General features: G+C 45.4%; 2 protein-coding genes across 5 annotated transcripts in view; both read left to right on the top strand.

Annotated features, from left to right (window-relative positions):
- The window catches only part of LOC120931210 (cell migration inducing hyaluronidase 1), a 226,115-nt gene that overhangs the window by 71,430 nt on the left and 128,405 nt on the right, over window positions 1–26,280 (top strand). The gene's annotated exons all lie outside the window — the stretch shown is intronic.
- LOC120931208 (cell surface hyaluronidase-like) overlaps window positions 1–26,280 on the top strand; it is a 193,208-nt gene that overhangs the window by 159,338 nt on the left and 7,590 nt on the right. For all 3 annotated transcript variants that reach the window (XM_040342420.1, XM_040342421.1, XM_040342422.1), the window contains 2 exons: window positions 11,464–11,646; window positions 25,031–25,253. In XM_040342420.1, coding sequence (XP_040198354.1) covers window positions 11,464–11,646; window positions 25,031–25,253 — 406 coding nt within the window. The remainder of the gene's footprint in view (window positions 1–11,463; window positions 11,647–25,030; window positions 25,254–26,280) is intronic.

Genomic DNA, 26,280 nt, shown 5'->3' with positions numbered 1-26,280 from the left:
CGACCGAGTTTCTCGGCAGAATTCAGCCAGAAACTCGGTTCAGAGCTGAATTCTGCCGAGAAACCCGGCCGTGTGTACACTTTCGGCCGAGGAAGCCGACGAGGACCTCGGCGAGGAAATACAGAACATGTTCTCTATTTCCTCGTTGTTCTATGGGAGAACTCGGCCCGCCGAGCTCCTCGGCGGCTCCAGGACTGAACACGCCGAGGAACTCGATGTGTTTGGCGTCGACTTGAGAAGCTGTGAGGTGGGCGGCGACGGGCAGAGAGTCGCTGATTGTTGCCATTACTAGTAAAGAAAAAATATGTCCCCGGATTTCATTTTAAAAATCTGGTCACTTTACTCTAGACTAGAGGCTTTCTCCACACCAGGGAGAAAGCCTCGCATTACTGTGTGGAGTTACAGACAGAAGAACAGGAAGTGAGGATTTCTCAGAAGAAATAAGGACATTTAAAAGCAAAATGGAAGGATGAGGTAAGTGAAGGAGGACTTCACTAAGGTAAAGGAAGCTATTTAGGGATTTTTTTTTTTACCTTTACAACCCCTTTAATAATGGGCTTGCAGAGCCAGAGATGATAGACGCACTTTTACCTAAGCCGTATAATTGGTTCTCTGTTACATGAGGTGCATAGACTGTATGTGTTGGGGCTTTGTTAGCAAAGGCTCTTATCATTATCAGTCCACGTGACACATAAATGTATCCCTCAGTCGCACCATCCTGTCATGGTGTCAGCACATTACAATAAAGTTGTAATAACAGCAGAGTTTTCACAGTCGCGTGCGTTTTCTGTTGAAATATTGTGTCAGTGTGTATCTCCGTCTATGACCCAAATCATGGATCTGAGGTTGTGGGATGAATTGATGAGTCATTTGTTTCTCTTGTGTAGAGGCGTGAAGGAAAATGGTGTCATTCTTTTAGGAAAATTCGGCCTTGTTTTTTATTATTAACGTAATAGGATGCAAGATCGAGCTTGTTTGTTCCACGTTCTTTTCTGAAAAGCTAACTCCTATGACAGTGTTGTGTCAGTGGTTTTAATGCCATGTAAGGCTGATGGGAAGCATCTGTGGCCTTTTCATGCTCTAGGCTTCTAAAATGAATATTTGGATATTTACTGACATTAGGCGGCACGTTATCCATTCCTTGTGTGCTGGTCAGGACATTGTGGGGTTTATTTACTAAATCTGGAGTGTGCAAAATCTGGTGCAGCTCTGCATAGAAACCAATCAGCTTCCAGTTTTTTCTTATTTTTTCTTATTTCATAAGAATAGTTCTAGTTATGCTTTTCTTCAGTATCAGTGTCAGTAGTGCCTCGTACACGCGACCGTGTTTCCTCGGCGGGAAAAAACAAGAACCTGCTCGGTAACTTTTTCCCCCTACACTTTTTCCGGACAGGAAAACTGCCATGAGAGCTTTGGTCGGGAATCCCAGCCGTGTGTATGCTCCATTGCAGTGTTTCCCATAGGAAAACTGCCGGGGTAAGAACCGCCGGGAAAAAAGAGAGCTGGTTCTCTTTTATTTTCAGCAGTTTTCCTGTTGGGAAAACTGCGATGGAGCATACACTTGGCCGGTTTTCCTGGCCAAAAGCTCTCATGGCAGTTTTCCCGATGGGAAAACTGGTCTTGTGTATGAGGCATAAGTCCTCATGTCCTATAGAAGTTTAGGGAGGTAAAACCAATTACTTCCCCTTTGCTACAAAGTCAGCATAGAGGGGGAGAACATATGCCGCAGCTAAGACCGAAGTTCATTTTCATCGGACCAAACCGACCGTGTGTATAGGCTATTGGTCTGTTTTCCTTCGATCCAAAATTTTAAAACATGCTTCAAAACCAAACCGATGGACCGCTGCCCCATCGGACCAAACCGATGGTTAGTACAGAAAAGCATCGGTTCAAAACCCGCGCATGCTCAGAATCAAGTCGACGCATGCTTGGAAGCATTGAACTTCGTTTTTTTCAGCACGTCGTGTGTTTTACGTCACCGCGTTCTGACCCGATCAGATTTTGAACTGATGGTGTGTACGCACATCAGACCATCAGGCCACTTCAGCGGTGAACCGATGAAAACGGTCCGTCGGACCATTCTCATCGGTTTTGTCCGACCGTGTGTACGGGGCCTAAGATGTTTCACATTGAGACACGGCAAAAGATTATCCCCATTTTGCTGTTCTGTGGGCAGTACTGCCTGCTGGACATAACCTATTTAACTGAATGGGGGCATCCTGCAACCAACCTGCAATAGCTTGCAATGCAGGCAGTTGCAGCATTCTAGTGCAAGGTTTAATGGGTTAAAACAGGCAGCGAGGAAGTGGTATATTACATATGCTATGGCTGCAATGTTTTGCTGCACAGCCATAAGATTTTTAATTTGGGCTGCATGGTCCAGCCCTGTCCAGCTGCAGCAGCTGTCACTTAGGCTGCTTCCACACTGGGGCGGTTGGTCCACTAGCGGTAAAGCGCCGCTAGTTTTAGCAGCGCTTTACCGCTGTTGAGGCGGCGCTTTTTGGGCCGCTGCTACACCAACCCTGCCAATTGGAATGAATGGGAAGCGCTTCACAAGTGCCGCAACACTGGCACTTTTAGACACTTCTTTGGCCACCAGCAGGGGACTGGTGGCCAAAGAAGTGTCTAAAAGTGCCCGTGTTGCGGCGCTTGTGAAAAGGTTCCCATTCATTCCAATAGGCAGAGTTGGTGTAGCAGCGCTGTACACAGCGATGCTACACCGCCCCAAAGATGCTGCTTGCAGGACTTTTTTCCCATCCCGCAAGCACTACCTGATTTAACCCTGCAACACTGCACTACTGCTGCGTTGCCTTCGCAAGCATTGCATGTGTTTGCTGCAAAGCCCCATTGATTTCAATGGACGAGTTTAATAGGTGACTGTATTGTTAGGATTCTGGTGGGTGGTAAAACTGTAGCTCTACAGTCTGCTTTTACTGTCCTATGGCCTCTCGTGTGAAAGAGCATAAAGGTTTTGATAGGCTGCAGACAGTGGGGCTGGACAGTACACATATTCCCTCCGCCCGCAGCTAAACATTGAGGTCTCATGCATTAGGCATGAGGCCTTAAGAGCATAGACTTATAGGGGTTGATTTACTAAAACTGGAGAGCTGTGCATAGAAACCAATCAGCTTCTATGTTTTTTTTTCAAAGCTTAATTAAACAAGCTGAAGTTAAAAGCTGATTGACTACCATGCACAGCTGCACCAGATTCAAATCAACCCCGAACGCCTATATGGGGCAGACAGACAAATCAGGAGGTGAGCTACAGACCAAAACTCAACGATTCACAGCAAATGTTGTGTCTTTTCCCATTCCAGCTTTGAGAAAAGATGAGGTTAGTCAGGCTTATCTGGAAGTCGTGTTTCCAATTAACTTTAATTGGTGTATGAAGTTTACTGGTGATTCCCGTAAAGTGCTAAAATAATTAATTCTCTTTATAAAAATAAGTATAAGCTCAGACTATTTTGTGCATTTCTCAGTAAATGACCTCCCCCACCCTTCCCGAGTTACGGCATAGTGGTCAGTCCAGGGGGTATCCCCTGATTATAGATGGGAGTAAAAGAGTAAAATACATATTTTTCATACAGTATTTCAGCGCTGGGAGAGGCTTGTGGTAATAGCCCCCCCCCCCCCCACCCTCCAAGACCACAACCGCGATTAACACACAGACCTTTACTTTTCGTTATAATAAATCCCTACTTAACAGAAATACATATTAATAATTAAAACTTAGCTCGAGAGAGAGGCGAACATTTAAGGTCTGGCTACTTTACAGCAATGGAATTTCTTCCAGATTTTGGAATTTTCTTGGCCGTGTATAAAGCTGATTGTTATCCTGGAGTGCTCCCGAGCTCTCACTATTGCAGTAATGTAGCCCTAGGCAGTTCTCTATTTGAAATGTCCTGAAGTCGGAGCGTTTGTGTCCACTTAGCTGTCACCTGGATATATGTTCATCGTCATTTTGATGCATTACAGATAAATCATTTCTACAGGAGACCTCGCCATTTGATGTGAATTGGGAGTTTGTTACAGGATGGAATACTGCTTCACTTATACCCTTGTTGAAATGCAGTGTATAATTTACCTTCTAGATTTATTAGACATTATAAACCGCATTGACAAACCTGGGGAGACTTGTGAAATGTGTTTATTGACCCGCTAACCCCTTTGAGTGCAAATTGGCCTAAACCCATTACTTAAAGTGAAATACTAGCTATAATTCTTCTTTTAGTCTTGATACGTATGCTGAAGGGTTAGGACATAGGTTTAGTCTGTGGGGAGATTTATTCTCACTACCTATCCCGGTGACAATAAAACAAGGCTTGAAATACAGTAGCTCACTATTACTGAGGAAAGTGGAAAAATATTGCCGAACCCGTAAGGTAATCTTACTGGTATTGCTATCTCAAAGTACTGATGTTGATGTATATAATCTGGTTCCTGGCTCCTCTACACATCAGAGGATCTCCTCAGTCTCCTTGGCTTGTAGTGTAATGTAACCAAAAATGTAAATGGAAGTGCCACATCACTGCTAAGAGGTCCAGATACAACTTAATTCCAATGAAAGTCTGGAGGACAACACGTTTTGTGGATACCTCATCAGGGCTAGAAAAAAATATAAGGACATCTTGATATCAATACAATATCCCAAGGCTGTAGCCTGGCCTAGGCCAACAAGGCCCAGGCCTAGGGCAGCACTTTGCAGGGGGGCAGCACGGAAAGAGTCCCTGCCGGTTTGCGCTACACTGTTAGTGTAACACAAACTGCTTCTAATTTTGACTGTCCTATCATCCTGGACCACAAACCTTCCTCACTGTGCTATGTTTTCTGCTGCACCACTGGCATGGCTATATTTTCTTAGTCCTCTCCATAAAATTATCAGAAATTTGTGCTTAAAGTAGAACTATAGGCAACACTTTTTTTTTCTTTTTGGATAGAGTAAGGGAGGGTTATAGCCCCTGTCAGTTTATTTTTTACCATCTCCGTCCCATTGCAGAGATTTCCCTTCATTTCCTGCCCCATAGCCAAACAAGAAGTGAGAGGAAATCTATGCAAATTAAGGGAATCAAGGGGCGTGGCATTGACAGGAAGGGGTGGCTCATACTTAAATTAGGGGGTGCACGAGTTTAGTCAGGCCTAGGGCAGCACGAAACCTAAATACACCACTGCAATATCCCCTCCTCAGGGTCAAAATTTAAACCAAGAAATGCATTTGTTACCTTTTGGATTGTCTCCCTGACTTTGGAAAAAAGTTAAGATAAAGATTTTTTTCAATAAATATTGTAATTTTTTCAAATATTCTTCATTGTTTACGGTACCTCAAAAGTCTAACCCTGTGTTACCTATTTTGGTACCCCTTTCTTTTTGTTTTGGAAAAAAAGTTGTATGTGGTCCTCTCAGCAGTGGTGTGGCAGTTCAATTTACATTTTTGTTAGCTAACTGTAAGGCCGCGTACACACGATCGGTTAAACCGATGAGAACGGTCTGATGGACCGTTTTCATCGGTCCAAACCGATCGTGTGTGGGCGCCATTGGTTATTTATCCATAGGTTAAAAAAAAGCAATCTTGTTTTAAATTTAACCGATGGATATCTAACCGTTAGAAAAAAAACGATCGTTTGTAGGCACGTCCATCGGTTAAAAATCCACGCATGCTCAGAATCAAGTCGACGCATGCTTGGAAGCATTAAACTTCGTTTTTTTCAGCACGTCATTGTGTTTTACGTCACCGCGTTCTGACACGATCGTTTTTTTTAACTGATGGTGTGTAGGCACGACTTGCCATCAGTCAGCTTCATCGGTTAACCTATGACAACGGTCCATCAGACTGTTCTCATCGGATGGACCGATCGTGTGTACAGGGCTTTATTGTCTATGACCCTGTGTGAGATGTTCCCTCACATCCCATCCTTGTAACAACATGCTTATCACCACCAAAAGTGAAGAGAACTCTCCCCAGTGGGGACACAGACAGTAGGGCAATGGCTTAGCAATTAGCACTACTGATTGGCAGCCATGGAGTCCTTGGTGGTAGTACCAACCGGGGCATGGTATTTGCATGTTCTTCCTGTATTTGCATGGGTTTCCTCCCATACTCCAATCACATGCTAGTAGGTTAATAGGCTATTTATTTTGTTTCCATATTTTGTCCACCTCAGGACATGTGTTGCTATATTTAACAGAGAACCATAGAGGAAGAGTGTGCAAATGATGTGGAGAAGAACTAATTGATAAGAGAAGTCGGTGCGAAAAAGCCCATCAGTGGTGGTCCTATTTGCACTTACTCCTTTTAACGATTCATTCACCTGCCTGAGAACTCCACAGAGCACCCAAGATAGGAACCCCTGAGGCATAGAGAGCGACCACACTGTGTTCCCTCCCTTGCTGAGTGAATGCAGCTTTAACAGTTGTAAGTCCATTTTGACCTTTTTTCCTCTTATTGTGGAAGCAATTTAACCTTTTTCTGAATTATAGTAATCTACTACACTATAAGGGCTCTCCTACCTCCCTCTCCTTTTTTTTTTCCGGGGACACTCTAAAGCCCTGTACACAAGTCCGAGAAACTCGACGGGCAAAACACATTGTTTTGCTCGTCGAGTTCCTTGTGAAGCCGCCGAGGATCTCGGCGAGCCAAGTTTCCTCATTGACTAATGAGGAAAATGTTCTCTATTTGACCCGACGAGATCCTCGTCGGTTTCCTCGGCCAAAAGTGTACAGACGACCGGGTTTCTCGGCAGAATACGGCTCTGATCGAGTTTCTGGCTGAATTCTGCAGAGAAACTCGGTCGTGTGTACAGGGCCTTATCTTTACCAAAGGCCCCTTGTCAGAATCCTTCAGTCCATGTTCTACCACCACTCTCTAGACCCTGTATGGAGAAGAACTAAGGCCTTCATACACAGCTTGATTTACCAATGGCTGAACAAGAGCAAATGAATCAATTTCTCTATCCACACTAACAGCAAGGATGGAGGTGATTTTCATTGATTTTAAAATCCAGTGATTTTAATTAGGCATTTACTGCTGAGCTGATTATTTTCCGACCTTCTTACCTGATTTTTAAATCCACATTTGCTGAGCCAGGTGATGCATGCAGGGCCACCCACAGCTCAAATGTTGGCTGTTTTAGCAGTCCCGATGAGCTTGCGCATGTTAGAATCCTAGCCTGAACCCAGATGAGCAAGCCCACCATAAAGAAGACACCATACTGGGCTAATCATCTAGAACCCAAGATCACCCATGCTCATCCCAGCAGGAATTGTCTAAGATCTTGAATCTGTCTATGGGGGCTTTTAGAAGACTCTATACAGTTCAGAAAACATGAAACAATTTCTGCTTTCTCTTGTTCATTGGTTTGTATAGATGACAAATAGTCCTGCATGTAAAGCATTCTCCTTCCAATACCACAATCTAGTAGTTTTCAATAAAATAATCTACAGATCAACTGAGGATTATTTGGATAAAATATCTTTCATCATCTGTTCTGTGAAACGGTGCCAGCCTTCTTCTCTTCTCAGCTGGCACTGCCCAAGCTTGTTGCAGCAATTTCTGCCTCCACCCAAGCACGGACTAGTATTAGTAATTTTGTTGCTGACGTTCTTGATTTTCTTCCTTTTCATCGTATTTTTTTAAAGGGGAACCCATTACAACAAAACATTTTTTAACTAGGAGGAACAGTTTAAATATTCTCTTAGTTTTTCTTGTTCCCCAATGGGGGATTTCCCTTACTTCCTGTTTTAGTGTCACCTGGATGGGAACTGAACTTGCTGTTTTTCCTACTCAGGACTGCATCATCAAAACCTATATATAGGGATTCCACCAGGTTGCTAATGACAGACTCTAGTGGACTCTACCCCCCCCCCCCCCCCAAAAAAGATACAAAAATTCAGTCCTTCATATATACACATAAAGATGCCTGCCTGTATATGCAGTAAGATAAAAAGCCATTTTATTTCTACTGTTTATAAATTAGCGCCTTCATTTTCACCTGCGAATACCTTTATGGATTGGTAAATACAGGGAGTGCAGAATTATTAGGCAAGTTGTATTTTTGAGGATTAATTTTATTATTGAACACCAACCATGTTCTCAATGAACCCAAAAAACTCATTAATATCAAAGCTGAATATTTTTGGAAGTAGTTTTTAGTTTGTTTTTAGTTTTAGCTATTTTAGGGGGATATCTGTGTGTGCAGGTGACTATTACTGTGCATAATTATTAGGCAACTTAACAAAAAAAAAATATACCCATTTCAATTATTTATTTTTACCAGTGAAACCAATATAACATCTCAACATTCACAAATATACATTTCTGACATTCAAAAACAAAACAAAAACAAATCAGTGACCAATATAGCCACCTTTCTTTGCAAGGACACTCAAAAGCCTGCCATCCATGGATTATGTCAGTGTTTTGATCTGTTCACCATCAACATTGCGTGCAGCAGCAACCACAGCCTCCCAGACACTGTTCAGAGAGGTGTACTGTTTTCCCTCCTTGTAAATCTCACATTTGATGATGGACCACAGGTTCTCAATGGGGTTCAGATCAGGTGAACAAGGAGGCCATGTCATTAGTTTTTCTTCTTTTATACCCTTTCTTGCCAGCCACGCTGTGGAGTACTTGGACGCGTGTGATGGAGCATTGTCCTGCATGAAAATCATGTTTTTCTTGAAGGATGCAGACTTCTTCCTGTACCACTGCTTGAAGAAGATGTCTTCCAGAAACTGGCAGTAGGACTGGGAGTTGAGCTTGACTCCATCCTCAACCCGAAAAGGCCCCACAAGCTCATCTTTGATGATACCAGCCCAAACCAGTACTCCACCTCCACCTTGCTGGCGTCTGAGTCGGACTGGAGCTCTCTGCCCTTTACCAATCCAGCCACGGGCCCATCCATCTGGCCCATCAAGACTCACTCTCATTTCATCAGTCCATAAAACCTTAGAAAAATCAGTCTTGAGATATTTCTTGGCCCAGTCTTGACGTTTCAGCTTGTGTGTCTTGTTCAGTGGTGGTCATCTTTCAGCCTTTCTTACCTTGGCCATGTCTCTGAGTATTGCACACCTTGTGCTTTTGGGCACTCCAGTGATGTTGCAGCTCTGAAATATGGCCAAACTGGTGGCAAGTGGCATCTTGGCAGCTGCACGCTTGACTTTTCCCAGTTCATGGGCAGTTATTTTGTGCCTTGGTTTTTCCACACGCTTCTTGCGACCCTGTTGACTATTTTGAATGAAACGCTTGATTGTTCGATGATCACGCTTCAGAAGCTTTGCAATTTTAAGAGTGCTGCATCCCTCTGCAAGATATCTCACTATTTTGACTTTTCTGAGTCTGTCAAGTCCTTCTTTTGACCCATTTTGCCAATGGAAAGGAAGTTGACTAATAATTATGCACACCTGATATAGGGTGTTGATGTCATTAGACCACACACCTTCTCATTACAGAGATGCACATCACCTAATATGCTTAATTGGTAGTAGGCTTTCGAGCCTATACAGCTTGGAGTAAGACAACATGCATAAAGAGGATGATGTGGTCAAAATACTCATTTGCCTAATAATTCTGCACTCCCTGTATTTTGCGTCGCATATGTATTGATATGTAGATGACAACACACACCTAGTGCTTTGTCAGTTAATCAGCAGTATACAAAATGCAGAAGACATTGGGCTATAGTTCTAAAAAAAAAAAAAAATTGTACAGCTATCCGTCCTATGAAACTGCATGTACATTTGTTCTCTTTATGAATGGGGGCAAAATTAAATGTTATTGTGATATTTTCTCTCCATGTCAAATGTGTGAATTAGAAAAATGCAACATTATGGCCATTAGATTGAGCTGATGATCATAGGAAATACATTTTTATTTCCTGTGATCATCTGTTACATTTGGTGATCAGTGGGAAGAATGTTCCTTACATTGGTGATCAGTGAGAAGAATGATCCTTATATTAATGATCAGTGGGAAGAATGCTCCTTATATTAATGATCAGTGGGAAGAATGCTCCTTATATTGGTGATCAGTGAGAAGAATGCTCCTTATATTGGTGATCAGTGAGAAGAATGCTCCTTATATTGGTGATCAGTGAGAAGAATGCTCCTTATATTGGTGATCAGTGAAAAGAATGTTCCTTACATTGGTGATCAGTAAGAAGAATGCTCCTTATATTGGTGATTAGTGAAAAGAATGCTCCTTACATTGGTGATTAGTGAAAAGAATGGTCCTTAATTTGTTGATCAGTGAAAAGAATGCTCCTTACATTGATGATTAGTGAAAAGAATGCTCCTTACATTGATGATTAGTGAAAAGAATGTTCCTTACATTGGTGATCAGTGAAAAGAATGCTCCTTACATTGGTGATCAGTGGGAAGAATGTTCCTTACATTGGTGATCAGTGAGAAGAATGCTCCTTATATTAATGATCAGTGGGAAGAATGCTCCTTATATTGGTGATCAGTGGGAAGAATGCTCCTTACATTGTTGATCAGTGGGAAGAATTCTCCTTACATTGGTGATCAGTGAAAAGAATGCTCCTTACATTGGTGATCAGTGAAAAGAATGCTCCTTACATTGGTGATCAGTGGGAAGAATTCTCCTTACATTGGTGATTAGTGAGAAGAATGCTCCTTACATTGCTAGTAAATGAGAAAAATGTTTGTTACATTGGTGTGAGTGGTCACTTCAAAGTAAAAAATTGCTGATTGCTCAAAGAACCCCTAGCAATCTTTGGAGGAACCCTAAAGCAGTTGTAAACCGCTGGGCAAGTTATTTTTTCTTTCTTATCTGCAAGGTAAAGGCATAATGTGCTACTTACCTGAAAACTAAGCGTTCCAGCGATGCAATATCACTGCTCTGGAGGCCGCTTCCATCTGCACCTGTCTTACTTCCGGGTCCGTGGATTCTGGCTGTGTGACTGGCGGAGGTGCGATGGCGTCACTCCCACACATGCGCAGGGGAGCTGCCGTTTACGGCACAGGACTCTTCTCTTTAGCAATGCTAACGATCCCCTCGGCCATCCAGTACACTCCTCCCGATTAGCTGAGACAGAGCAGTGGCGCTATTGTCTCCTGCAGCTGTCAATCAAAGTCAGTCAGCCAATCAGGGGAGAGGGGGGCCAGGCTGGGGCTCTGTGTCTAAATGGCTACACGGAGCTTGGGTGACCCCTGTGGCAAGCTGCCAGCTAAGGGGCACTCAAAGAAGGGAGGGGCTAGGAGCAGCAAAGAGGTACCCGAGAAGAGGAGGATCCAGGCTGCTCTGTGCAAAACCAACTGCACAGAGGAGGTAAGTATAACATGTTTGTTATTTAAAAAAAAACAAAAAAAAAACAAGCCTTTACAATCACTTTAAGAATGGCTGGTATAGCCAATCGCTGAATGTTGTACTTTGGAGTCTTTTTTACATAAACCCAATGTATTACAGATGCTATTGTAGTACATAAAAAGTTTTAATCTTTATTTTCACAGGGGCGACTGGCTACAGATTGCTCTGTGTTACCCCAGAAGTTCAGTCTTTCAAGTGACGGCAGATATTTACGAACGCAATTCTGGAAGAGTGCACAGTGTCCGCCACTATTCCATGACCCCCTCTATTCATCAGGCCCTGAACAAGTCAAGTGTCAGACTGTATCACTTTAGTAAGGATTCTGGGTAAGTGATCCATTGGGGCCAACTAAGGCTCATGTGGCCTTTGCTTTATTATTATAAGTATATATCCCATTGACATCCTTCACAATTACAAGTCGTAATGACTTTATATTGCTACTCACATACTAATCTGTACTTCTATTAAGTGGACGCTACACTATAACAGCAGTGTAAACCTTTTTATAATGCTTCTAGTTCTAGCTGCACGCTATACTTTGCTGGAACATGTCATCCACAGAATTAGCTCCCTGGAGGGCAGATGAATCTCTAGGCACTCCCAAATATGAAGGTCACAATGCAGTTCATATGTCGCACCTGCACCATTCTGTCAGTACAATGGACCGCGGTATGTGTGCTTGTTTGAATGATAGCGTGATTGTGATTCTTATTGTTAAGAGATGTGTGTGTATCGGGGAAGGGTATTACTTCTTTCAATGAAGGCTTTGTATTTCTGCTCACATGAAGTACTAAATGACAGAAAGCTCATTTAAGTCTTAATTAAAAAAAAAAAAATCTTTCCCTGTAAGTAAAATGACAAGCTTTGCTAGATTCCTAATAGTGTAATAGTATTACTCAGATTCATAGGAATATACCGTGGGTGGCACAGTAATCAAGGTTTCCGCTCACCCACCCAGTTTGAACTTTTTATCTGTGGGCCTGTGGTGGTTTGTCATAATCAGGCATGAAGATTAAAAAAATTAGGACTAAAAAATGTAAAATATATTCATTCCATATTAGATACCCATATAAACATACAGGGCTAGATTCAGCAAAGAATTACGCCGAGGTATCCATAGATACGCCACGTAAATTCAAAGCTGCGCCGGCATATCTACTTTCTGTATTCAGAAAGCTAGATACGCCGACATTAGCCTAAGCTATGACTGGCATAAGTCTCTTACGCCGTCGTATCTTAGGGTGCATTCTCACACTGGCCGCTAGGTGGCGCTCCCGTCGTTTTCGGCGGAGAGTATGCAAATTACCTATATACGCCGATTCACAAACGTACGTGCGCCCGGCGGTAGTTTTTTTACGTAGTTTGCGTAAGGCTTTTTCGGCGTAACGTTGTGCCTGCTTCTATGAGGCGCACTCAATGTTAAGTATGGACGTTGTTCCCGCTTTGATTTTTGAATTTTTTACGACGTTTGCGTAAGTCGTTCGCGAATAGGGCTGGACGTAATTTACGTTCAAGTCGAAACCAATGACGTCCTTGCGACGTCATTTGGAGCAATGCACACTGGGATATGTACACGGACAGCGCATGCGCCGTTCGTACAAAACGTCAATCACGTCAGGTCAACACACATTAACATAAAACACGCCCCCCTTACACATTTGAATTACGCCGGCCCCATTTACGCTACGCTGCCGCAACTTACGGAGCAAGTGCTTTGTGAATACTGCACTTGCTCCTGTAAGTTGAGGTGGCGTAGAGTAAATACGATACGCTGCGCCGCCGTTAGATTGCGCGCCCCTACCTGAATCTAGCCCACACTCTTGAATTAATTAGTCATCTATGTGTATTCACTGAGCAGAAATCCCACAAAACAAAAGAAAGAGTGGATACCGAGTCTTGTGATCAATGATCATTGTATGTTAGAGCATATGCAGTTTCAAATAGCAATAAAAGGGTTCAGAGGACCTTCATGGGAGCTTACAATCTAAAAGGGATCCAAGAGGTGTTATCTGTGAAGGACGAGCTGATGGAGATAATAAAAGTAAAGTTTCATAGGCGATGGTGGGATAGACTTCCCTGAAGAGCTGAGTTTTCAGGGATCACCTAAAGGCAGGCAGGGTGGGAGATAGCTGTACAAGCTGGGGTAGGGAGTTTAAGAGGATGGGGAGGCTCTGGAGAAGTCATAGGAGGATGTGACGAGGGTGTGAGAGAGCAGGAGCTCTTGAAAGGAGTGGAGAGAAACCTTTTATGTGATTTGAGATGAAGTCGGTCATTTAGCTTGGGGCAGAGGGGTAAAAATGCTTTTTACATTATTAGCATTTTGGATTTTATTTGTTTGGGTGAGTGGAAGCCAGTGGAAAGATTGGCAGAGTGGGGTGTACGGTTGTTAAAGTAGAATAATCTGGCAACAGCATTCATGATGGACTGAAAGGGTAGACGTAGGCCAACAAGGCGGACATTACAACATGTATGTTTTATAGTCTGAATACCCATAACAGCAATTGAAATTCCAATTAGAACATACCTGTGTGTAAACTGGTGCAGGGGTGGGGAGTAGAGGAATAGTTTCATGACGTGGGAAAGGGAGGCCCACACATGGTGTTAAAAAAAGTTGTGGCAAGAAGAAGAGAAGGGGTGTGATAATTTCCCATTCTAAGCATAACTGATCATGTGGGCATGTGCTAGGAGTACGTATGTGTGGTTGTGTTGAAAAATGTTTTTTAAATTGCTGTTGTAAAGAGTATCTTGATAAATTTAGTTGTATGTATACCATGACAAAAAAGTATTATCTATCTAAGAGATAGACATCTTATATCTAGGGGCACGTTTAGTAAACCAGTCTTTAGAACAGGGGTGCTAAACCAGTGGCCCGGGGGCCACATGTGGCCTGCGAAGCCTTCTGGTGTGGCCTGCGACCTCCTGCTCTGGGATGGCAAATCCAGATTATGGGGTTGCCAACCCACCATCCCAGAGCATCAGTGTTGTAAATGGAGCCAGCAGTAGAGGAAGCAATCGACTGCGGAGCAGAGCTGCATAAGCCGATACTTCCTGTATAGCGCCGCTCCTGTCATAAGCAGAGTGATACCAAACGTGCTCTGCCTGGGACAGCAACAGCCGGTGATACCTAAATGGAAGACTTTTATTAAAGGTAAGTTTATTACTAACATCACAGTGTATATTTGGGCATATCTGTTCTGCAGAGGTTACTGGGCTGCTTTCAAACTGATTTGCAGGGTAAGCTGCACTGAGCCATAGGCTTCTGTTACTGCCTGTGGATTTGGTGCACTTTCAGAAAGCGCAACACACCTGCAGGATATAATAGAGGTCTATGGCAAAGTGCAGCTAACCCGCAGGTGCACAGCTCTGCACCCACGGTGTGGGTAAACCACAGTGCATCATTGTGAAAGCAGCCTCATGCCGCGTACACACGGTCGTTTTTTGTCTTGTAAAAAAACATTGTTTTTTTTTTTTAATGGAAAAAAAACAACGTTTTTCAAAATGCTCTAGCAAAACGCGGTTACGTACAACACGTACGACGGCACTCTGTTCCATTCAAGCTCACGGCATAACTTGCTTCTGAGCATGCGCGGGTTTAAAAATTTCGTTTTAAACGTCGTTTTAGCCCACACACGATCATTTTTTATGACACAAAAAACGACATTTTGAAAAACGACATAAAAAATTGAAGCATGTTCGAATTTTTTTTTGGTCGTTTTTTTAGAAGACAAAAAACGACGTAAAGCCCACACACGATCATTTTAAATGACATTTTTTAAAACATAGTTTTATTTCATCACAAAAAACGACCGTGTGTACGCGGCATTAGTCCCCTTTCCCACAATTGGTCTGACCCAATCGGACCCTCCATTCACCTCTAGGGAGCAGCAGGTATAAATGGACTTGTGTTCATTTACACCTTCCTACCTCCAATCCCCCCCAAAAAAACAGAAGGGGATCTGTCCCTTTTCATCTGATTGTATGGGAGGGCCCATAGAGTAGAGTGGGCTGTGTCTGCTCTGCATATTCAGAGTGGACACGGACCTGTCATCTGCCCACTCCGCTCATCGTGGCCCACGGCCAGTTACCAAGTCGCTTAAGTGGACCTCGCTCTTCAAATGTTGGGCACCCCTGCTTTAGATGATGCACCTCACCAGTGACGATCCTGACCTCCCTGGGGCCCTAAGCAAAATGACATGTCACATTAAAGCGGGGGGGGGGGGCGGCTGGCGCTGCCGACAGTGACATGTCACATTAACCTCCCTGGCGGTATGATTTTTTCAGAAAAAACATGCTGAAAGCGATACCATTATTTGCAAGGAAATTTGGCGTTTTATATTGTAGGCCTGTAATTTTTAGAAATAACTCACTTAAATCTGACCAAACAAGAGTCTAGTAGGCATCCCGGGTATGACATTTTTTTAAAAACAAAATTATAAATTATAATATAATAAATAATTATAAATATAACAAATAATAATATAATTATAATAAAAATTATTCAATAATGTAATCAACTCAAAATCACTGAAATTTGCTCAGTTGCAGAATTGTCGCTGTCATTATTTTTTTTTTTTTATGACGAATTTGCCCACAAATCGCTATCGCTCAATTCTGCAAGTGATTATAATTTATTATCGCTGTTTTTTAGCTGATCTAAAACTATTTTTGACATAAAGGGACACTTTTGGTTGCTATGGACAATCTACAGTTTTCAGGGAGAAAGAAACGTTTTTATTATATAAAAGAACATGTAGGGCACTGGGCAGATCACTAGGGACAAGGGGGGGTGTTTTTTTTACATACAGTACTGTAATCTATAAGATTACAGTATACTGTATGTAATGTGTTTGTTTACTTTTTTGAATTTGGCGCCGTTCTCCGTCCCCGTGCGTCGTAACGTCGCAGGGAATGGAGATCGGCGGCACAGGAGGACGCTGTGTGAATCGAGCGAGGTCCCGCTCGCTCACACAGCGCGGTGGCATCGCTGGATCCAGGGACAAGGTAAGTAAACAGTGCCTGTGGATCTAGCGAGGCAAGCCCGAGTCTGACTCGGGGTTACCGCTCGCAGCAGGAAAATCTAACCCCGAGTCAGACTCGGGAATACCGCCAGGCAGGTTAAAGATTGAAGTTGAGAAGCGGGGGGAGGGGGTGTTCTGCTGTCGGAAATGACATCTTACATTAAAGTGAGAAGCTGGGGGTGCTGACTTCTTACCTCTTCTCCCATGCAGCCAGCGAGTTAAGAAGCGAGATGAGGGGCTGAAAATTACTTCTCACCAGGCGAGGCCTCTAGTAATTTGGGTGGCCCCCTGCAGCTTTGCGGGGCCCTAAGCGGCTTGCATAGTGAGCCTATAGGGCGGATCGGCCCTGCACCTCACAGTAATGATGTCTAAATCAGAAATGTTATTGTTTGAAAATTCTTACGTTGATTTACTAATCACTCATTACAGTCCTACTTTGTACCAAGAAACATGGAGTCCCTTTGACTTTAAGATATATTATTATATATTATTGTATTCATTCCATAAGCATTCACTGTGTAATGTATGAAAGTTCTTCAATCCAAAGTTGAGATGTTCTTTCCCTTGAGAGCAGTTTGAGGAGAACTTAGAGAAACTTCCTTCACTGCACTAAACTGTTCTGGAAGCCACATCAAAACGGCATATTGTTTTTCTTTCTTTGTGGTTCTTCACAAGCCTAAAGAAAAGGATTTGTCTTATTAACATGAGCGAAAATCAGTGATGCGTAAATTGTAATACACCAACTTTCATCGGTTTGGAGTACTTAAAAAATGGACTGCTCCTTTGTTGTGTTATCTTAGCAGACCACTAACACTTTGTGAAGGCCTGTTTTTTCCCCATCTTTTGTGGTAAGTGAATAGCAAAATGGCTAAAAACGGCATAAATTCTCAGTGCAAAATGCTTGTTTGGGCCTTTATGGTTTTCCAAACTTTTCGCAGGAGATTAGCAGTACTGAAATGCAACTGTCACTTACCTGGATCGCAAGCCTGACGTGTAGAGAAGAGCCTCTCTTGTTGCACCGGCTTGTGGGCCCCTGAGGTTGAGACAGCAGCCACAGAAGCACGGTGACACAGGAGTGCCTAGGATCAGTCCAGTATTCAGTATGGCTGGATGCTTGTGGCTGGAGATGCAGCAGGCAGACCGGCAGGGCTGGGTAGACCAGAACTGTGGCAGGCTGGATCGCAGATGAAAGCAGGAACAGGTGCGATTCGCAGAGCAGAACTGCAGCAGACAAGAGGAGTAGATGCAGAGTCAGGCAGGTCAGGTCGGAAACGTTCTGGTGGAGCAGGCAGAAGAGAAGTCCAAAAACAAGCCAAAGTCAGGGTATCAAGCAGACAGGGTTAGTGAAAGCAAGTCAGGTTAAGGATCAGAGTTCAGCACAGATACCAGGTTTCAGGACACACAGAAGCTGCAGACCAAACAGCAAAGAGTCTTGGGTGCACTCACTTTAAATAGCCCCTTTGGCACCAACGTTGGTGACAGGCGCACGTGTGTGCGCGCGCTGACGTGCTGTGAATGTGCGTGTCTACTGACAGCAACAAAGGTAGAATTTTTTTTTTCAATTTGTATTTTATTTAAAAAAATATGTTTTCTATAATGGTTTACATCTACTTTAATTAATATATTTCCCTACGAAAGAGATGCACTCTAGTGACTCTAAGATAAATAGGGACTCTTTAACGATTCACAGAGTCATTACGATAAAACCACGTCTGAGTCTTATTTAATGCATGAACATGACATGTTAGTTCATTGTCTTTCCATCACTAGTTTGATCATAGCCATCTGTTTTCTTGCAGATTTTTTCCCCCAAGTATTTTCCTATCAATGTCAGTTTCCTGAGGCTGATAACAAGGACCTGCTTTCAGACAGTTAGAAAACAAGGCTTAAGGTCGTGCTACTGTGTGCTCTGTGCTACAGCTTCATACTACTGTTAAAGCGTACTCCTGTTACGGAACCATGAACCAGACGTACAACAAGAGATAAGTGAAAATAAGAAGGCTTTATTGAAAATCAAGCTGTAAAGCAAAAGTCCAAACGGATGGTGAAACCAGAGGTCAGGAACCAGAAGGGTAGTCAGACGAAGCCAGGATCAGGAACCAGCAGGGAAGTCAGACGAAGCCAGGATCAGGAACCAGCAGGGAAGTCAGACGAAGCCAGGATCAGAAGCAGCAGCAGCAGTCTTAGAAGCATGTGCACACAGGAGGACCAAGCAAGGAACTGAAGTCACAGACCTCCTATATATGTGAGCCAGGCATCCAGCTCCTCCCAGTGGGAAGGAGGAGCCGCAGGGTGGGAGGCTACAAGAGACCTAGAAACCAAGATGGCCGCCAGCACATGTCAAACGAAGGAGACAGGAGGGAGGTAAGACCATGACAGTACCTCCCCCTCAAGGGCCCCTCCTCCGCGGTGCAAAAAACGGTTTCTGAGGGAAGCGTGCGTGGAAGGCTCGGAGCAAGGCAGGAGCATGGACATCTGCGGAGGGAACCCAGGAACGCTCCTCTGGACCATAACCACGCCAGTGGACCAAAAACTGCACCCGACCGCGGACCAGGCGTGAGTCCAGGATATTGCTCACCTCATACTCCTCGTGATTGCCCACTTGGACCGGACGAGGCCGAGGAACCGAGGAAGTGAAGCGATTGCACACCAGTGGCTTCAACAGGGAGACATGAAACACGTTGGAGATCCGCATGCCAGGTGGAAGCGCAAGGGCATAGGCTACCGGGTTTACCCTGCGAAGCACTCGGAAGGGACCAACAAAGCGAGGAGCCAGCTTGGGAGTGGGCACTCGAAGGTTGAGGTTGCGGGTGGACAACCATACACGGTCTCCGACCTGGTAGGAAGGAGCAGGCGCTCGTCTGCGATCAGCCTGGAGTTTCTGGCGTTGCGCAGAGACCTCAAGGGACTTCTGGATCTGTACCCAAGAAGCACGTAGGACGGAAAGGTGATCCTCCACAGCCGGAATATCCTGGGGAGAGAATGCCTCCGGTAACACGGCGGGTTGGAACCCATAATTGGCCATGAAGGGAGACGTCCCAGAGGAAGAGTTCACCGCCGTGTTCCTGGCAAACTCAGCCCAAGGCAGAAGGTCAACCCAGTTGTCTTGGTGATCGGAGACATAGCAACGAAGGAATTGCTCCAAGGCCTGATTGGATCGTTCTGCGGCCCCATTGGACTGAGGGTGGTAGGCCGAGGAGAAGGAGAGATGAATCCCTAACTGGGAGCAAAAGGCGCGCCAGAACCTGGACACAAACTGACTCCCCCGATCCGACACAATCTCCTTGGGCAAACCGTGCAACCGGAAGACCTCCCTGGCAAAAATCGTGGCCAACTGTTGTGCAGAGGGTAACTTCTTGAGAGGAACACAGTGGCACATTTTGGAAAACCGATCCACAATCATGAGAATGACCGTATGGCCTCGGGATGCAGGGAGGTCCACGATGAAATCCATCCCCAGGTGTGACCATGGGCGGTCCCCGGTGGCTATGGGTTGCAGAAGGCCCAACGGAAGATGCCGAGGGGACTTACTCTGGGCACAAACGGAGCATGCCGCTACATATGCGGCGATGTCGGAACGTAGGGAAGGCCACCAGAACAGACGTGAAACAGCCCAGGACAGCTGATTCTTTCCAGGATGCCCCGCGGTCTTGGAGTTATGGTAGGTTCGCAACAACCGAGTGCGCAACTCCTCAGGCACAAAACATCTGCCGTTGGGTCTCCCAGAGGGAGCACCAGATTGAGCCGCCAAAATCTGCTCACCCAGGGGAGAGGTCAGGCTGGTGCGAATGGCGGCCAGGATCTGATTCGGAGGTATGACCGAAGTCGGAATCGATTCCTCCCTGGACAGCTCGGAGTACTGCCGTGATAAGGCATCCGCCCTGATGTTCTTGGAACCGGGTAGGTAGGAGACCACGTAATTAAAACGTGACAGGAACAGAGCCCATCTGGCCTGACGTGGTGTCAATCTCTTGGCCTCAGAAAGGTAGGTCAGATTCTTGTGGTCCGTCAGGATGAGAACCGGAACCACCGAGCCCTCGAGCAAGTGCCTCCATTCTTTAAGGGCCTGCACGATGGCCAATAACTCCCTGTCACCAATCTGATAGTTGCATTCCGCGGGAGACAGTTTCCGGGAGTAAAACCCACAAGGAAGCAGAGGACCCTCTGGTGTTCTACGTTGAGACAGAAGAGCGCCTACTCCCGTCTCAGACGCGTCCACCTCGAGGACAAAGGGCAACCCAGGGTTGGGATGCGACAGAATCGGAGCCGACACAAAGGCGGACTTTAGGGCCTCAAAAGCTCGGATGGCCTCGAGCGGCCAGACCTGGGAATTACTGCCCTTCCTGGTCAGATCCGTGAGAGGCTTGGCCAGCATGGAAAAGTCCCTGATGAACTTCCGATAATAATTGGCGAAGCCCAAAAAGCGCTGCAGGGAACGAAGACCACTGGGCTGGGGCCACTGTAAGACAGCCGAGACCTTCTCAGGATCCATGGAGAACCCCTCAGCGGAAATGATGTAACCTAGGAAGGTTACCTGGGATCGGTGAAATTCGCATTTCTCAAGCTTACCGAACAGCTTGTTCTCTCGTAACCGTTGCAACACTCGTTTGACATCCAGAATGTGGGCCTCCATGGATTCAGAATATACCAAGATGTCATCCAAATAGACCACCACACACTGCTGCAACAGGTCACGGAAAACATCGTTGATGAATTCCTGAAAGACTGCGGGCGCATTGCACAACCCAAAGGGCATAACCAAGGATTCATAATGACCGGTCCTGGTGTTAAACGCGGTCTTCCACTCATCGCCCGCCTTGATCCTTACCAGGTTATATGCCGCCCTCAGGTCGAGTTTGGTAAAGACCGTGGCCCCTTTCAGGCGATCGAACAGCTCTGAAATCAAGGGTATCGGGTAAGCGTTCTTGATCGTGATGCGATTGAGACCCCTGTAATCGATGCAAGGCCTCAACTCACCGCCCTTCTTTTTCACAAAGAAAAATCCAGCCCCTGCCGGGGACGAGGATTTGCGAATGTGACCACGGGACAGCGCCTCCATCACGTACTCCTCCATGGCCTCATTCTCCGCAACCGACAGTGGATAGACCCTGCCGCGAGGAGGAACGGCACCAGGTTGTAACTCTATGGCACAATCATAGGGGCGGTGCGGAGGTAGGGCAACTGCGCGTACCTTATCGAATACATCCCGGTACTCCTCGTATTCAGGAGGCAACAGAGAGTCCGAGGAAGTACACAGCAACTTGACAGGCCCATGGATGCACTTAGCCCCACACTGTGGTGACCATGAGAGGATCTCGGCCGATCTCCAGTCGAAAGTCGGATTATGCTTCTGGAGCCAGGGGTACCCCAAGACCACCGAGTAGTGTGGAGACGAAATAACTTGGAAAAAGACCGACTCTCTGTGAGCGACACCAATGGCTATCCCCACTGGAAGGGTCTCATGAGTCACGTGCGACGGCTGGAGGGGTCTGCCGTCTATCGCCTCTAGAGCCAGCGGGGAACCTCGAGCCTGTAGAGGAATGGAATTGGCGGCAGCGAACTCACTATCAATGAAAAAACCACCAGCACCAGAGTCCACCAACGCCTGGGTCGTCACCGAGCCCCCGACCCAGGAGAGGACAACAGTGATCAGTGGTTTATCAACACGGGAAACCGGGGACGAGGAGACTCCACCCAAGATCTGCCCCCGACAGGATCTCAGGTGCGAGCGTTTCCCGGACGGTTCGGACATGCCAACCGAAAATGCCCACCGAGACCACAGTACATGCATCGGCCCTCGCGTCTCCGGAGTACCCTCTCCCCCTCGGACAGGCGAGCAAACCCCAGCTGCATGGGTTCACCCCCAGACAAGTCAACACCAGGAGGCGTGGGAGGAGAGGGAGGCACGGGTGGGACAGCAAAAGTAGGCGCCAAACTGTTAGGAGGCCTCCGCAGGCGCTCCTTAAAGGAAGGTCTCTCCCTGAGTCTGGTGTCAATCAAAATCAGGAAAGAAATAAGAGCCTCGAGCTCCACTGGTAGGTCCTTAGCTGCAACCTCATCCTTCAAGGCATCCGAGAGACCATGAGAGAAAGCAGCGACCAGAGCCTCATTATTCCAACCTACCTCTGCTGCCAGGGTACGAAACTCAATGGCGTATTTGGCTACGGATCGTGAACCCTGTCTGACAGACATAAGGAGCTTCGCAGCAGAAGCGGCGCGAGCCGGCACATCGAATACCTTCCGAAGAGAACCAACAAAACCGGAAAACTCGGCAACCACCGGATTGTTGTTCTCCCATAAAGGGCTGGCCCAGGCCAAGGCCTTGTCCGAGAGCAGCGAGATCAAGAAGCCCACCTTTGATCTCTCAGTGGGAAAGGCATGTGGCAGCAACTCGAAATAAATGCCCACTTGGTTAAGGAAACCTCGGCACTGAGTTGGCTCTCCCCCAAATCGTTGTGGAAGGGGGGCAGAACCGGTCATACCCCGAAACACCGCAGGCGCAACAACAGGTGTCGGGGTAGACTCTGGCGCAACAACCGGAGCGGCAGTAGGAGCGGGCCCAGGAGCGACAACCGACCCATCGGCAACGGGAGCGACATGAGCCGTGCGTTCAAGCAGGGTTTGCAACGCCACGGCGAACTGACCCAACAGGGACTCCAGCTGATCAAGTCTGGCAACCAGCGTGGGTAGCGAGGATGGCTCTGTACCGTCAAAATTCATGGCTTGGTCCTAATGTTACGGAACCATGAACCAGACGTACAACAAGAGATAAGTGAAAATAAGAAGGCTTTATTGAAAATCAAGCTGTAAAGCAAAAGTCCAAACGGATGGTGAAACCAGAGGTCAGGAACCAGAAGGGTAGTCAGACGAAGCCAGGATCAGGAACCAGCAGGGAAGTCAGACGAAGCCAGGATCAGGAACCAGCAGGGAAGTCAGACGAAGCCAGGATCAGAAGCAGCAGCAGCAGTCTTAGAAGCATGTGCACACAGGAGGACCAAGCAAGGAACTGAAGTCACAGACCTCCTATATATGTGAGCCAGGCATCCAGCTCCTCCCAGTGGGAAGGAGGAGCCGCAGGGTGGGAGGCTACAAGAGACCTAGAAACCAAGATGGCCGCCAGCACATGTCAAACGAAGGAGACAGGAGGGAGGTAAGACCATGACAACTCCTTAGAAAGAATAACAGTGGACTACGTTCTATGAATAGAAAACCACAAGTCAGGCCTCGTACACACGACCGAGGAACTCGACGGGCGAAACACATCTTTTGCTCGTCGAGTTCCTTGTGAGGCTGTCGAGGAACTCGGCAAGTCAATTTTCTCCATTCCCGTCGAGGAAAAAGAGAACATGCTCTCTTTTTGGCTCAACGAGTTCCTCGACAGTTTCCTCATCGAAAAATGTACACACGACCAGTTTCCTCGGCAAAAAAAACAAAAAAAAACAGCAAGTTTCTTGCTGGTTTTTGCGGAGAAACTCGGTCGTGTGTACGAGGCTTCACATTTTAAATTCTGTACTTCCAGTTAAAACGAAAGGCTCCTGTATGATAGTCTAGACAAGTACCAATCCAGTTACTACGTGAAGCCTCATAAAGTGAGCAAAAAACTTCCCACACCATCCCTGATTGAGCCAGATCTTCCTCTATTTGTGTCTCACACGCTTCATCTCCCAGGTACTGCAGCTAACAATGGGAAGGTTATGTGTCAGCAGTAACTTTGCTGATAGCCACATTCCCACTGTAGTGCAAGTGGGCACAGCCTTCATGGGAGTGACATCTCTGGTCTGAATTCAGGAGCAGTGTAGCAGCGTCATTGCACCATCACAGAAACCGTATTAGGTGGACCTCACTGGTAGGTTCAATGGGTATTTTTGGGTAAAAGAAAACTGTAAGTGCAGATACACTTCTAAATAAGGGCTACAGCACACATTTTTTAATCGGAGGCAATATGTCTAATATAAGGCAAGTGCAATATAAAAATTATCTCTTACCATAAACTCTAGACTCCATGTTTATTAAGAAATAAACAAAGCACTCAGGAATTAGGAAGTGACAACAGGAATAGAAATGACAGTATGTAGGACACTACATTCAAGCTTGCCAGAATTATTGTTCTTTGTGTAGCTGACAAGGGCAGTTTTTGACCCACTCCACACTACATTGTACTGCATACTGTGATTGGAATGTGCATGAAAAATGAGATTAGGACACATATATATCTCTTGATATTTAGAATACCAATTTGTAAAGGGATTCTGTATTTAATGTTGCATGTAGTTTTTTTTATTTTTTATGAATGTCTGTTAAAATTGTCTTTTAAGTTTACAGGCAACATGAAATAGCATAGAGGTCCAAATAGGCAGGATACGTGTCTCTAAGAATTCCTCCAGTATGGGGGAAATGCATCCTATATATGAATGAGAGAAACAATAAAGTTGCAGAACATATACTGTACATCCGATATGTCGATATTGACCATATTCCTTCTCCAAATGCCTGATGGGATTGTGGAGACATGTATAGTTGTCAGCATCTGTGGGGTAGACATGTTGCTAATAGCCAATAGAGGAAAGAAATAAGAACTATAAGTTAACTTGTTATGGTAGGGAGCCATGGGGGAAAAGGAGGAAGGTATTAGGTATAGAAAGAAGGAAAAATAAATTATGCTTGGTAATCCCTGTTGCCTCTCATTCACCAGTTACCTCTTCCTTCACCTGCAAGCCCATGAATCCAGGAATGGGCACAGCTATTGTTCCCAGCATGGTTGTGAACGGATAAAGATCACAGCTTCCTTCCACCCTGAGGATCGCAGTGAGTGCACACTGAAACCATTCCCCGGGGGAGCCAGCGATGTTCAACATGCCAAGCTATTGGTTTCTCAGAGACTTCACTTACCTTGTCGTCATTGTGGGTCTCCACAGGTAAGAAAACTCAAGCTGGTTAGTATAGAGCACGGGTGCTCAACCTGTTGTCCTCCAGCTGTTGCAGAACTACAAGTGCCATAACGCCTCTGCCTTTGGGAGTTATGCTTGCAATAGCTGGAGGGCCACAGGTTGAGCACCCATGGTATAGAGCATTATGTTTCAGTTTATTGTGCACCAGTAAGGCTGAATGTTGATTTTTTTCACCTCTAAAATGACTTGTACAAACACACAACATAAAGTTGAAGTTTATCGATAGTCAGATGGGGAGCTGGTTCTTCCCAGCGGGTGGAACATACGCCAGGGCCAGGGCTTGAGAACCTGTCTCAGGTTATATGCACAGTGGTACAGTGTCCAGTTTAAGATTCTTGGTTGAGACAGGTACATGTACCATACTTAATTGACGGATGTGTTACAGCCCACATTAGGATGGGATAACGGTTCGTGTATGTTATACGAGGTGGATTCCTCAAGTCTTTTAGAATATTCCATGTATGACTCTCCAAATGTGTTTTATACCACGCAATGAAAAGCTGAGATCTTTGTAGCTTGTTTTGAAATTTTTTAATAAAGATTATTGAAACATAAAGTTAAAGTTTATGTATGATATTTATTGCATAGTTAAATTGTAAGTACGCATGCCTCATACCTGAGCTAACAACCTCTGTAGTAATCATATATACTATAGTGATCACCTGTGCCGAGCAGAGTAAATGCAGGGGTTCATTAGCTCAGCATTACCACCATTCACAAAACATCTTGTATGTTTTTAAAGAATATAAGGCATCCTCTGATTGGACAAGGTGGAGAGGAGGGGTGGCGATGTAACAATCTCCATCTCATCCAATCAGAGAATGCAGTGTATTCATTGTACAAGATATAAGGTGTTCTATGAATGGCAGCAGTTCTGACCCCCTGTGATCAATGTGCAGTGGGGAAGACACTCTACTGGCTCCAGCAGGTTGTGGCTATCGCTGTAGTAGCGCCAACTACATGCTTCTCACCTTCTCCCAGGGGCCTTCATATA

Source organism: Rana temporaria, chromosome 3 (assembly GCF_905171775.1).
Source record: "Rana temporaria chromosome 3, aRanTem1.1, whole genome shotgun sequence".
Classification (NCBI taxonomy): domain Eukaryota; kingdom Metazoa; phylum Chordata; class Amphibia; order Anura; family Ranidae; genus Rana; species Rana temporaria.
Note: the sequence above shows the minus strand (reverse complement) of the source record. Positions and strands in the feature narration are given on the sequence as shown.